At 45.0% G+C, this 13,025-nt stretch overlaps 1 protein-coding gene across 3 annotated transcripts in view; it reads right to left on the bottom strand.

Moving 5' to 3' along the window:
- Window positions 1-2,631: 2,631 nt before the first annotated feature.
- The window catches only part of LOC143356786 (acetylcholinesterase), a 101,582-nt gene continuing 91,188 nt past the window's right edge, over window positions 2,632-13,025 (bottom strand). For 2 of the 3 annotated variants that reach the window (XM_076792758.1, XM_076792757.1), the window contains exon 8: window positions 2,632-5,876. In XM_076792758.1, coding sequence (XP_076648873.1) covers window positions 5,722-5,876 — 155 coding nt within the window. In that variant the 3' untranslated portion in view covers window positions 2,632-5,721. The remainder of the gene's footprint in view (window positions 5,877-13,025) is intronic. The other variant, XM_076792756.1, reaches the window with a different exon arrangement.

Here is a 13,025-nt window from a genome sequence, read left to right as displayed (position 1 = left end):
CCGGCGCGTCGGAGGCTACGTCCAGGAAATAGAGGATAACGAACACGCGCGCGGATAATGGCCGGCCGTTTTATTAAATTTTCCAACGTCCCGGCCGACTCGAATTATCCTGGGTATATATCCAGGGGACGAGTGCGTCCCGCGATAACGTCCAGGTCGACGGCGATACCGCCCATAAAATAAAAGCCCCCGATCCGGTGACCCACATCGGTCTCCACCCTCTCCCCCCCCCCCGCGCCCCCGCAAACCACCACCCCCGCCCCTGCCCGTAGCTAAAAGCCTGAAACATTCCACGTGCGCCCCCGAACTGCTAGCCGTCTCTTCTGAAACGGAAAAATGCCGCAGGATCCTCGGTACGAGGAACGCAATAATTTAATCACCCCGTTCCCGGTCGTCGACTGGTCTGCGCAACTTTCCACACCCCCCCCTCGACCCCTCGACCCCTCCGCGATGCACCCCCGCAATTAGACTGCAGAGTTGCATGCACTCGCCTAGTGCATGCTCCTAGACTGCGGATGCTCGCGCGTTTGCGTCCCACGAGATCTCGATCCGGGTTTGTTCCCGTAATTTTGAAAAATGGATTTTCTCATATTTTGCATAGATGGAAAATTTGTCTCGAAAGGCTGTAGCCGGACGAGGAGGCCAAAAGTGCCACCAAACCATATTGAATTTGCAAGGTCATTCAATAGGCGATTTTCAATCCTGTATGTCGACGTGGGGGGGGGGGGGGTAGCAATGGGCTGACAAAGAGAATCAAATTTTTCTCTTGTGCCCTTGTCCCTTCAATTGAAAATTCAGAAAAAAGTCAGGCATATTTTGCCTATCAGAATTGTTTCAGAATTTTTAGCATCGAAACCGAATTTTAAAAAATAAAAATAATTTTGGAATTGGCCGATTTCTTGTAGATGTTATGAGATACTATGTTTATATTTTTACAGTTTTAGAAACAATTTTTCAGATTTTTCGAAGTGGCACATAGTTAAAAATATCAAAAACCGCTATTTTTAAATAATATGCTTGTATTTCCACTGTAGAGTTCTTATCCCTCTGCTTACCCCGTATTTAGAATTTCATTTAACGACCATCTAAGAAATTCATTATATGAATTACATGGTGCTCGTACGAAAGGGATAAAAAATAGCGGTTTTTATTTTTTCAACTATGTATCTCCACTTTGAAAAATCTGAAAAAATTATATGGCAACAACCATGACGAGATGCTAAAACTGTAAATATATAAATTCAGTATCTCATAACTTTTAGAAAAAATCGGCATTTCAAAAATTCTTTTATCTTTTAAAATTCGGGTTTCAAGTTAAAAATTCGGAAAAAATTCATAGACGTGCGTTCTAGTAGCTAAAATATGACTGATTTTTTTTTCAGAATTTTCAATTGTAGAGGATAAGAAAAGTTACGGGAAAACCTGTTTTTCTTTGTCACACCATTACTACCCACGTCGACATATAAGATTGAAAATTGGCATGAAGTATTTTCTTTGGATAAGCTATCGAGTGGCCTATTGCGAATTCAATTTGGTTTGGGGGCACTTTTGGCCTCCTTATCCGGCTTATTTTGCGGTCGAATTCGCGAAGATAACGAGAATCCGCCCTTAAGGGGTCGATCTCCAGCGAGTCAAGATGACAGCATTCTTCATGTAAATTTTATAATAAAATCAGAACGAAATTAGGGGAAACCTCGGAATACAGTGTTTGTTATAGAAACGCCCTAAAGATTCTGTATAATCCTGTATTTTCGTTTTCTCCTTTTTAGAAAATGGCCGAGCTAGTGTCACCATAGTGGGCCACCAATTCGGACGACACTTCCAGTGAATGCTACAAGAACGATTTCGTAGACTCCCTCAAACACACAGTATTTCATAGAATTATGAATATTTAAACAATTTTAAACAACAGTTTAAAGAGGGACACCTTTGACACAACTTCCTCGGACATCTTTCGATTCTTTTCGAAACCTGTCCGAAAAAGTTGGAACACAGATTTCATTTGCGATTGCTATCGTTAGCTCGACCATTTCGATTTTATTGTCATAAGCTGCGTACCGGAATGTATTTCAATCAAGTTTCATAGGATTTTTTACGCGTTCTAAAATTACATTCGACAGAAACTCTTGTGTAAGATTGGGTTATTAATAGTCTGCGGATCTTTATGCGAAATAAAAGTTTTCCTGACCAATCGTAAAAAAAAACGGGAGTCGAGTAAGAATTTAATTACTTAAAATTAACGTGTTCTTATATTCTTTCGATTTTACTATATTAGAGACATAATGTCCGCAGTCAAGTTATGAAGCTTTTTAAACATTCAAACGGAAGAAGTTGATTCTCGAAATGGAACGGCTCGTTCGTATAACGTTATTCGAATGATCGCGAGCTATAGCTGACGCGAGGCAGTCAGAATAGCAAACGCACTCGAGGTCGGGCAAGCGTCAATTCGATTCTGATTGGAGGTTCAAGCCGCCCAGATAAGTAATCCACTATTTGCTTGAATAATCCGTTAGCGTCGCGTCGATTGCTCGAAACACGCTGCTCGCTGTTCTAGATTCTACAAAGAGATCAACGGGGAAATACGTGTCTGTGCGAGGCGCAGGTTTTCCATTTCCCCAGAAATATTGAATCCCATAGACGGCAATAGGTAACTCGTTCTTAATTTGAGAAAACAGCATTCGACCAACAGTTTTCCTTCACCGAATAAAAATAGCGTGTACGTGAGACGAGTCGAGCCTCGATTAAATTTAATCCGTTATCAGCGGCGACCACGCGTTCAAATTCGATTTCGAGGCTAACACGAGGCCAGGAAGTAACTATGAAAATCACGATAAGATTCGGAGATTGCAGTTTGCAACCGCATACCATACGGAAAGCCGATGGAGATGGGAGATAAGCGAAATTACGAAGCGACGACGGTTTCCCGTGTATACCGGCGACCATAACTTTTCGGGTGCTCGCCTATCTCCAACAGAAAAATCAACAAATCAAGTTTTTCAAATTGTGGAAGAAGCTCCCATTAATTCTACTCATTTTACAAAATATCCCATCATGTATAGAATCTTCCTTCTATATTAGCTTGCTTATTTTGAACACCGTGTTTTTAATTAATCTTGTGTCCAATTGCTGATTTATTGAACCTGAACATTCGCCTCGGGAAAAATCCTTCCCTGATTTTCAGTCAATTGATAATCATTTGCTCGTCTTGTTCCAATGTACTCATTTTATTCGCACACTGTCTTTTTAATTAATCTCGTGTCCAATAGCTTATTGATCATTTGCTTCGGGAAAAATCCTTGTCTCATTTTCTTGGGGCTTTGAGTTCGACATTTCTCGAACTGCATCGAAGTGGAATAAATAAAATGGTTTCTGCCATGATCGGACTGTAGAATTTTGTATATAAAAATCTTGAGAAGACTTCGAGAATGCAAGAGTCAAGAGAAAGCATTGATTTAATAGAATTCGTTTGTGTGATCACAGTTTCCCTAAAAAGGATCACGTGCCCGGCGACTTACGAACTATTAAGCTTCTCAAGCAGGAAGACCGTGTTCTCGAACCGACACTGATCAGAGGAACTTTCGACTATCCTCGCTGGGAACAAGTATAATGATTTCTTTCGACCCGTTGCGCTCCTTCCCGGACCCCGACGATCGGATCTGGGACACTGTTGATTAGGCAGTAGAGGACACTGTCGAGCAGTCTGATCCAAATTTAATAATTCTTGCATCGCTGCCTGCCGAGCAGAGTTGGGCACCAATCGATCTCGATCAACACCATAAATGAATTGTGTAACACCTAGGAGCAATACACAATCCTCTGCAATACACAATCTTTTGGATGCTTACCAATTTCGTTAACAAATGTGCTAAGTGCATCAATAGTTGCTGTCTTAGCCGCATTTTATACTTGAAAAGAATATTCAGAGAACTATGTTCTCAACGTTCAGCGGTATTCCAGTAAAAAAATGTAACGGTTAAATTCCGTGGATTTATTTTCAAGCGGCTACAGTCTGTTTATTGGTGCACTTAATTGTTCACCGTCTGAGCTTGAGTCAACAGAAAGCAATGAGTTTATGGGAACGCTGAGCGCTGTGTTATCTTTTACAATTGACAAGATGAAATTTATTTGCCCGATTTTTATCGTAGCACGTCGAAAAAAATGTACTCGTTGCCAAATTTCATTCGAACATCTAATTTAATTTAATCAATCCAATTTAATTTAATATAATTGAATGTAATTTAACTAATTGGTACAACTTCAATTGCCCATGTTTAAATCGATAGATTTGGTGGTAGGTTTACTGATTTTCTACCAGGCGAAAAAACATTCCAAACTATAGCAATTCTTCTCGTGAGCTCCATAAAGAATCATTCTAATACGAATTTCGCCCATCTCTGTTATCAGTGGCATGATCCAGCGTACAGACCCTGACCTCGAAAATTCCAAAAAGTACGAGAGGATATGTAGTGCATATGTGTGTTGTTAAGCGATTTTTTCGCAACCGAAATTCACTTTAAGGGGATGAAATCGACCCTTGGAAATTCGGTTATGTTCCGATAAAGGGGTAGGCAAAGAGTTTCCAGACAAAAGTTGCTCTCTGTAATAAGGACTGCCAATTACATATTTAATCGATTTATATGATTAGAAGAAAAATGAAGAAATTTCGAATTTTCAAGGGCCGATTTCACCCTGTTAAAGTGAATTTTGGCGGCAAAACAAAGTCGCGTGACACACACCACGTATCGCCAATGTTTCACAATTGATTGAACTTTTGTTTGTTGTCAGCTCTAAGCCACAGAAGACGTTCGCATGAACGTCCTCAGTCTACTCACCAGGTCCCTCCCGCACGCAGGAAACCACTATACCCGTCCTACCCGGCAACGTTCGCTTGTACATTGTTGTGTCCCTAGATCACGTCACCTTTGGGGATCCAGCGGAGGAGGAGACACGTTCGTCGATCAGAGCCGCGTGGATCGCGCTCTCGGAACCGGAGAGTAACGTAGCCGGAAGAAAGTCGTAGAGTAGAAACGAAAGGGAATATAGAAAAACAATGGGGTCAAAGAAAGAAGTGAGTCGGCACTCGTAGCGACGCGCCGGTCCAGGCAGATCCTCGAGTCCAGGCTGGAGCAGCACAATTTTCTAGCGGGGATCCGATCGATCCGGGATCTATAGTTTCGTGGATCGCTTCGCGTCACGGTTTTCATTTCAGCACCGAAGCGGAGACTCGTCGACCGCGCGACCGATCGAGCGCGCTCTCTTTCATATATTTCTCTTTCTTTTCTTTTCTTTTTCTTTTTTGATCGAGCGCGTTGATATGTCTGTTTTCCTTTTGTCCTGTTTCGGTTTTTGTGTTTTGTTTCGTATTTTGTTCGTCTCTTGCTTCCCCGTGGTTCTCGGTTTCTCTGTTCGTGCGACTCGTTGCCGTTGTTGCACCGTTCCCGGAGACCCTCGAAGAGCGGTTGTTACTAGCACTCTCTCTCTCTCTCTCTCTCTCTCTCTCATTCTCACTCTCGCTCACTCACTCTATGCTTCTCTCTTTCTCTCTCATCTCGCTCTCTCAACCCTCGTGTTGCTGTGTGTGATTTTTGGCTTTGTCCGTGCTCTCTCGCGTCCTCGTCCGTTCCGCGCGCGTCCCCCGATCCGGGCTGCTTCGTCTCGCGTTCCTGCCGATCCTTGGCTCGCTCAACGATCGAGGACGGTCCGGACCACCGGACGCATGAGCTAGACGAAGCCTCTGGTGTCGAAGAGCGGTGGCACGCCGATCCTCTGGTTCAACAGCACGCCCAGAACCGCCAGACTCAGCACCAGCAGCTGATGGCCGCCGTCGTTCACCCTCGTGCCGCTGCACGTCTCCTTCGAGGAGCGGTCCAGTTTCGCTGGAACAGAAACGGAGAAGGATGCGTTACATTCTGTTTTCTGATTCCAACTGGTTCAGTTAGACTCGACGATTTTTGGCCCTGGGGGCGCCTTGAACTGCCCCGGGGAGCCACGCAGTTGGTTAGGTTAAAAAGGCGTGGACGCTTTTGATTTTTGCTCCTCACTTGGATGGAGTCCGAGTTTGAGCTCCTCAGGTTGGGAAGAGGAGGAGAAAAGCTTAGGCGATGGGTTGGATTGGGAAGACTAGGAGTGGGGACTGGAGGGGGAACTGGGGAAGGGACTGTAGAAGGGACTGAGGTAGGGACTAGGGATGGAACTAGGGAAGGGACTGTAGAAGGAACTGAGGCGGGGACTAGACAAGGAATCGAGGCTGAAGGTTAAAGGTGGAACTAGAAGAGGGCTGTGGTAGGGAACTAGATAAGGGACTAGGCAAGGGACTGTAGGAGGGACTAAGGCAGGGACTAGAGAAGGAATCAAGGGAGGGGATTAAGGGCGGTAATAGAGGAGGGACTGTAGAACTGATTATGGCAGGGACTAGGGAAGGAATCAAGGGAGAGGGTTAAGGGTGGAACTAGAGAAAGGGCTGAGGTAGGGAACTAGGTAAGGGATTAAGACAGGAATCAAGGGAGAGGATTAAGGGTGGAACTAGAGAAAGGGCTGAGGTAGGGAACTAGGTAAGGGTCTAAGGCAGGAACTAGATAAGGAATCAAGGGAGGGGATGAAGGGCGGATCTAGAGAAGGGACTGTAGAAGGAACTAAGGTAGGGACTAGGGATGGAACTAGGGAAGGGATTGTAGAAGGGACTGAGGCAGGGACTAGACAAGGAATGAAGGGAGGTGATTAAGGGTGCAACTACAGAAGGGGCTGAGGTAGGGAACTAGGTAAGGGACTAAGGCAGGAACTAGACAAGGAATCGAGGGAGGGGATTAAAGGTGGTACTAGAGAAGGGACTGTAGAAGGGAGGGACTAGAGAAGGAATCAAGGGAAGGGATTAAGGGTGGTACTAGAGAAGGGACTGTAGAAGGGAGGGACTAGAGAAGGAATCAAGGGAGGGGATTAAGGGAGGTACTAGAGAAGGGACTGTAGAAGGGAGGGACTAGAGAAGGAATCAAGGGAGGGGATCTATGGTGGAACTAGAGAAGGGACTGTAGAAGGGATAAAGGCAGGGAGTAGGGGAGTCCTCCCAGTCTTTAATCGACTGTCAGCGAAAAAGAGGGCACAGTAACGTATTTCCAGATTTTAAGGAGAATTGAGCATCGATTTTCGGGCCGCGTAATTATTTATTAAATATACGGTGGTACTGATAGCTACCCGTTGAGCATTGCAACACAGCCATGCCGGAACAACAATAAATTAAAATAGCCGAATGAAATATGAGAAACTGAAAAGAATATAACGTCGACCTCTCGGAAAACGCTTGAGCTATAGTTCAGCTCTAGGCTGGTATTATGTGGGTTACCGGAGTGAGGTGGACAGCTATTGTGACTGTCGTTCTATCTCTCGGGTCTCTTATTTCGGGAAATGGACCATGGAGCATAGTGTGCGCGCGCGTGCGTGTGTAGCGTTAACGAATTTTAAGTGAAGCAGAAGACGGATGAATAGCAGCTATTCAACCGCTCTGAAGGATACATCACGAGGACTCTAGCCAGCGAGCCTCGCTGAAAGAGGATTGTCATTGCCAGTTGTTTTCACCGCTCCGGGTCTGACTTTTAGAAACATTTTAATAGTAGGTCTCGACCGTCGCGCGTGCCCACCAATTCGGACTCGCGACTAATACGTTTCCCGTTCAAGGAAACTCGATGCTGAAACTGTTCATCACTATTTCAGCGAACCCTTAAAACAGGTAACATTTCAAATAGTTTCAATTTTATAACAACACATTTGTAGGAATATTAATTGTAAAATGATTTTGAACGATTCACGCGTGGACAAGCGAGCCTGATATCGTCCTCGAAGGGTTAGGTCACTTTTTCATCATTAGACTGCGAATTTACATGCGAAATAAACATTGTCTGCATTCATTGCAAAACACCAGAGCTACATAGACTTCTTTTCTTAATCATATTAATAAGTAAAAAACAATACAAGTTTATTGGTAAATTCTTTAATATAATTCTTTAAATTCTTTAATTCTTTAATATATAATATTTTCGCTGTTTTAAACCTCATCTACTCATTTCTGTCACAAGTGCATGAAACCCGCAGTCCATTCGTCATAGTCACCCTCATTACTACCCCGCGAATTTTATGTATTTGTGACCAAAAAGTTAGGAATATTGTCACATTCTGAAAAATTAGAAGAAGAAAACAGACTTTCGTGTTTCTGTTTCTCTCAAGCGATAGTTTTTATCTTGTCTGCTCGAAGTCTCCCTCAAAAATTGCGAGAGTGCACTCCCATCAGAATTTCCACGGTTCTATGCAAGAAAAGCGTTCTTATAACATCAGTAGTCAATTAAAACTAAAAAAATTCAATCCCGCCGAGAGAGTAGTTCGTCAGTTTTTTCAGAAGAACGAAGCAACGCTGTCTCGCGGCACACATTCCAAGTGCGAGAGAGTATCAAAAATCGTGGAGCGAGTGGCGAGCAGCGAAAATTGCCAGGCGGCTCGTGAAAACAGTGTGAAATTACGGCCAGAGTACTCGGAGGGTCCTGCGATCTCAGCGGAGAGGCGAGAGAGAGAGAGAGAGAGAGAGAGAGAGAGAGAGAGAGAGAACGCGTTTCGCCGGTCTCAGCGGGGCCCACACGAGCGAGAAAAATTTCTTGTCGCTGCTCTCTCTTGTCGCGAATATTAATGGGCTTCCGCAAATAGCCGCGGGCCGCTGCTTTTGCCGTGGACATTTCATAAAGCGTCCGGAACAATGGAAACAGCCGGGCAGACGACGACGACGTCGACGACGAACGACGAACGACGACGACGAATGACGAACGACGTTCCTTCGGCCCAATATAAAAGTAATACACGAGAGAAAGAGAGAGAGAGAGAGAGAGGGAAGAGAAACAGATCCTGTTTACCAGCAGAAGTTCGGAGAGAAGAGGACGGAGGAATAATTCGAGCAAAGTCCCCCGATGACGCGGATTACGGGCAACAAAGAATTAATTTGGCTTTGCGCGCGGCGACGAGCGTTGCGTCGCGCGAATCCCCGGCCCATCAGCCCCTCGCGAAATTCAATTAAAATGCACCGGATAATCGGGGATCACGATAGCTCTCGTTGATATCGCCGAGCAATTAACAAGCGACCAAGATGCCCGACCTCTTTGCCCGCCGGGCATCCGACACCATTCACTTTTCCACGGGACTGTCCTCCGGAAGTGTCCTCCGAAGGATATGATATCGTCATAGTGCTTCCCGGATCCTCGAGAAATTCGGCGATCTCTTCGGATATTTAAGGATTCTTGAATTTACAGAAAGTATAAAATTTCCGGATTTTTGTCGTCCCTGCTCGCTTGATTTTTTGGTATTATTAGCACTGATTTTTGGTATTATTAGGCTGGCAACTAAACGGTAAGTTTACGAGAACCGTGTGTCTTCATGTGAAATTAGTTCCGGTGCCAAACTGACTCCACGAAAACAATCTGTGTCTACCAAAACAGTGATGGTGACACGATCGTAAAATCTTTTTCGAAAATCCGAGGATTTCTTTATATTCTACAGTGACTCCCACTTATATTCGGACACTCTTAAAAATCGCAAACCTTTGTCAATATTGTACCATACTACTTGAATTTTTTTGAGAATTCAGAACAATTGGTTCGCATTGGTCGAAATTGCAGAGAAAGTACTAAATGTTTTTGCACCATTTTATTCGTGCTTGTATTAAAAATTTAAAAAGTACGTTTCGTACATCTGTATCAATTATACATACTCTGAATATTTTATCTAAATCGGTCAACGTGATTTTCTTTTGTGCGATTTATTTTGTGCGATTTTTTTTTGATGCGGTATATGAATGCTAATGGTGTAGGCATTATAACACCCTTGTAATGTTCTCATCACAAAAAGATGCGCGTTTTGGACACTGTGACGAGTAATATTGAATTATGTGCATTTTGAACATTTCTCCATGCTCGAAATGAGAAATTAAATTTTTTAAGAATGTTTCCATGTGTAATTTAATTATTTATTTTATTTGGAAAGCACTTTCTCGCTATTTCGTAAATCTTTGACATATTTTCTAAGTGAGACTTTTTTTTATGCGGTCCTTCTCCACCGTATACAAAAATTCTCTTTAATATGTTGTAAAAAATGATTTGTCACAGCTATTTATGAGTTTCTGAATATATTTTTGTGCGTTTTCTTTTATGCGGTATCTATTTACCGCACAAAAACAGGTTTGACTGTAGATGCAAATATTCGATAAAATATCGTTCACGTTTCGATTCCCTCCGGGAGGGGAACTTTTGCTGCCAACTGTGGACGAAGAGGATTTTGAAAGTGGCTCGAATGAGTTCTTGCGTTTGACGAGTAGGAGTCCACGTGTCTTTGAACGCGTTTTCCCGCGCGTTCCCGCGACTCGCTCGGCTTCTCGAGCGTCTCGAGCCGGCGCGGTGTTTACAGAAGGGTTTCAACGACTCGCGAGGTCGCGGAACGCTCCGAAACGGGAACGGCGATGCTCGGAGAGCGAAAGTTGCCGGCAAATTGAGCGTCCGCGATTCAACGGCCGCCAGAATGGCTCGATTCCGAATGCCGGGGCGATGCTCAAAGGGAAACGACACCGTTCTCCTCGCCATTCTAATTGCGAGTAACTGCTGTTTGCAAACTTCCCGGCAGCTTTGCGCGGCTCTACGCGGCGTGCACGCCTCCTCTCGGCCGTTCCCTTTCCTTCGCTTCGCCACCAAAGGGGAAACTGTTGTCTCCGACACGAAAACTCCACGGCCGCCGGAGGACAATTCCCTCTCGCGCTCTGTAACTCTCACTTTTCGCCCAACTATAGCAATCGAGGCGGATTTCGCCCATCTCTTCGCACGAGGAACTTACGAGGAACATCCCTCGACTGGCAATCATCGATTTAGGTGAAACTTTGCCGCATTTTTATAGCAAAAAATATTATGGGGTGAAATGACCCCTCGGACCGAGCTAAAAATGATAGCACCCCTAAAGCTTTTTTCTGATATCTTTTCGGGGGGCATGAAACAGTTTCGCGGAACAAGTCCGCGGGTTAATAGATGGAAGAGGGCGAACAAGGACGACACAGATTCGTGTTAAAGGGGTGGTGCCAAGGGTCCCGAGGGGATGAGGGTCTTAAAAACAGCGCCGCGGGGGCACACGATCGATCACGCGTTTCTGCGGGCGGCGATGAAAAAAATCCCGGTGGACGAATCGGCGATTAACGCGCGGCAGCGGCGGCGTCGTCCACGCGGGTTCGCGCACGTGTACACAGGTGCACGCACACGTGCACACGTGCGAGCGTGCGAACACGTGCACACGTGCACAAGTTTAGCGCGCACGACGCGGAGCCGCTGCGGCATCGATCCACCCTGCGGCCAGTTCCAGCCCCGCACCCTCTCGTTTGCCCTGCTCGTCCGTTCGTTTCGTTCCTGGGTGCCGCGATCAACCCCCTCCCTCCTTCTCCTCCACCCTCTCTTTTTTCCCCACCCCTCGACCGCCGGGCAACCCTCCCCTCCGACCCGCCCCTTAACTTTATCAGTGTTTTGTTTCCGAGGCGCGAGCACCGAGAAAACGCACCCCCGCCTCCCTGCGCCCCGTTCCCCTCTTCTCCCTTCATTTTCTACTCCCCTCCTCTTCTCTTCTCTACCCTCTCTCTCTCTCTCGACACCCTCTTTGTATTAAATGCCGCCACCCTCTCGACGTTCTTTATTCGATAATTATCGCCTGATAAGGAACGGGCGAAGAATATAAGAAGAAGAAGAAGAAGAAGAAGGTAATTGGACTGGCGGATCTTTATGCGAAATCGTATTTCTGCTCGGCGGCGTTCGAATGGGATTCCCTGGGGAAACCACCCCTCTTCTTTAAGATCAGGGATTCTTTTTAAAGACCGGCATGGCGGAGCGTGAACGGGGTGTTGCGTTTAATTGCCGGTCGAGGGGTTTCGGTCTGTTGCTCGACGTCTGGCGGTTTGCGATTGTTCGATGGTAATTGATCAATGGGTATCAAGACGGATTCAACCTCTTGGCTGTGGAAAATGTTTTTCGGATGTTCAACATGGAGCGTGGGTGGAGCGAAACTACCGTGCCCGCTTTTACAATTCGCGTAGAAATATTTTCCTCAGACATTTTTCAGTATACCGCGTTACTCAAGTACCATCAAAATCCTATTAAACCTGATTAAATTCTACCCTGTTAATGAATCTCGCGTAGGGCTCGGTGGTTCTAGTACTAAAAGGATGGTTCAGATTTTGTTGGATCGTTGTTGAAGGTTTCTCGGTGGAAGAACTCACCCCCCGATTTATAAATTTATTTGCAGGATATTTTATTTCATAAAAAAGAATAAGAAAAAATCGTCCTCGAGAAATTAGAATTAGTTATTTTATGGGAATCGTTTGACGCGTATGATCAACAAATTCCACTTCTACAAACGAGAAAATTTTATTCCTTCTGTTCAATTTACTGTTACCTGCAGAATCACCCCCAGCCCGTTTGTACTACAATTTCCGCCCACCCAGTATATTATTCTATTTAATTGTAGATTATCTAAGATGTAATTGTCTTAACGAGTAACGCGATCAAAGTGTAGATTGTTTATCGTCAGCGGATGGACCAGCGAGGACAGACGAGAATTCACCCCCTTCAGCCACACCGTTCTAAATTGTTTAAACTCTTCAAAACCGGAGCGTAGACATGGTCCTTCATTTAATTGCAGGTTATTTCACAGCGGATTTAATTTGACCACCCCTCTATCCGACGTCGCACGGTTAGGTTAGGCTAATCCACCCCTGGCTCTCGCCTCTTTTACATTTATTTCCGTTTTCATATATTCGCATGCCTACTTTCTTATTTCCTCCATCTCTAATGCAACACCGGCGCCAAAAGTAGATCGCGTTTTTATCAGCAAGCTGTTACCCGAGTTATTTATTAGACCGTTCGCCAGAAAGAGCGAATGTAAACATGACGCAGCTACCAAACGGATACGATCGATTAAACATATCAGCACGGCCAGCGCACGAGTTGTTCGAGAGGCCGCATAGTCTTCGA

Source organism: Halictus rubicundus, chromosome 8 (genome assembly GCF_050948215.1).
Source record: "Halictus rubicundus isolate RS-2024b chromosome 8, iyHalRubi1_principal, whole genome shotgun sequence".
Classification (NCBI taxonomy): Eukaryota; Metazoa; Arthropoda; class Insecta; order Hymenoptera; family Halictidae; genus Halictus; species Halictus rubicundus.
Note: the sequence above shows the minus strand (reverse complement) of the source record. Positions and strands in the feature narration are given on the sequence as shown.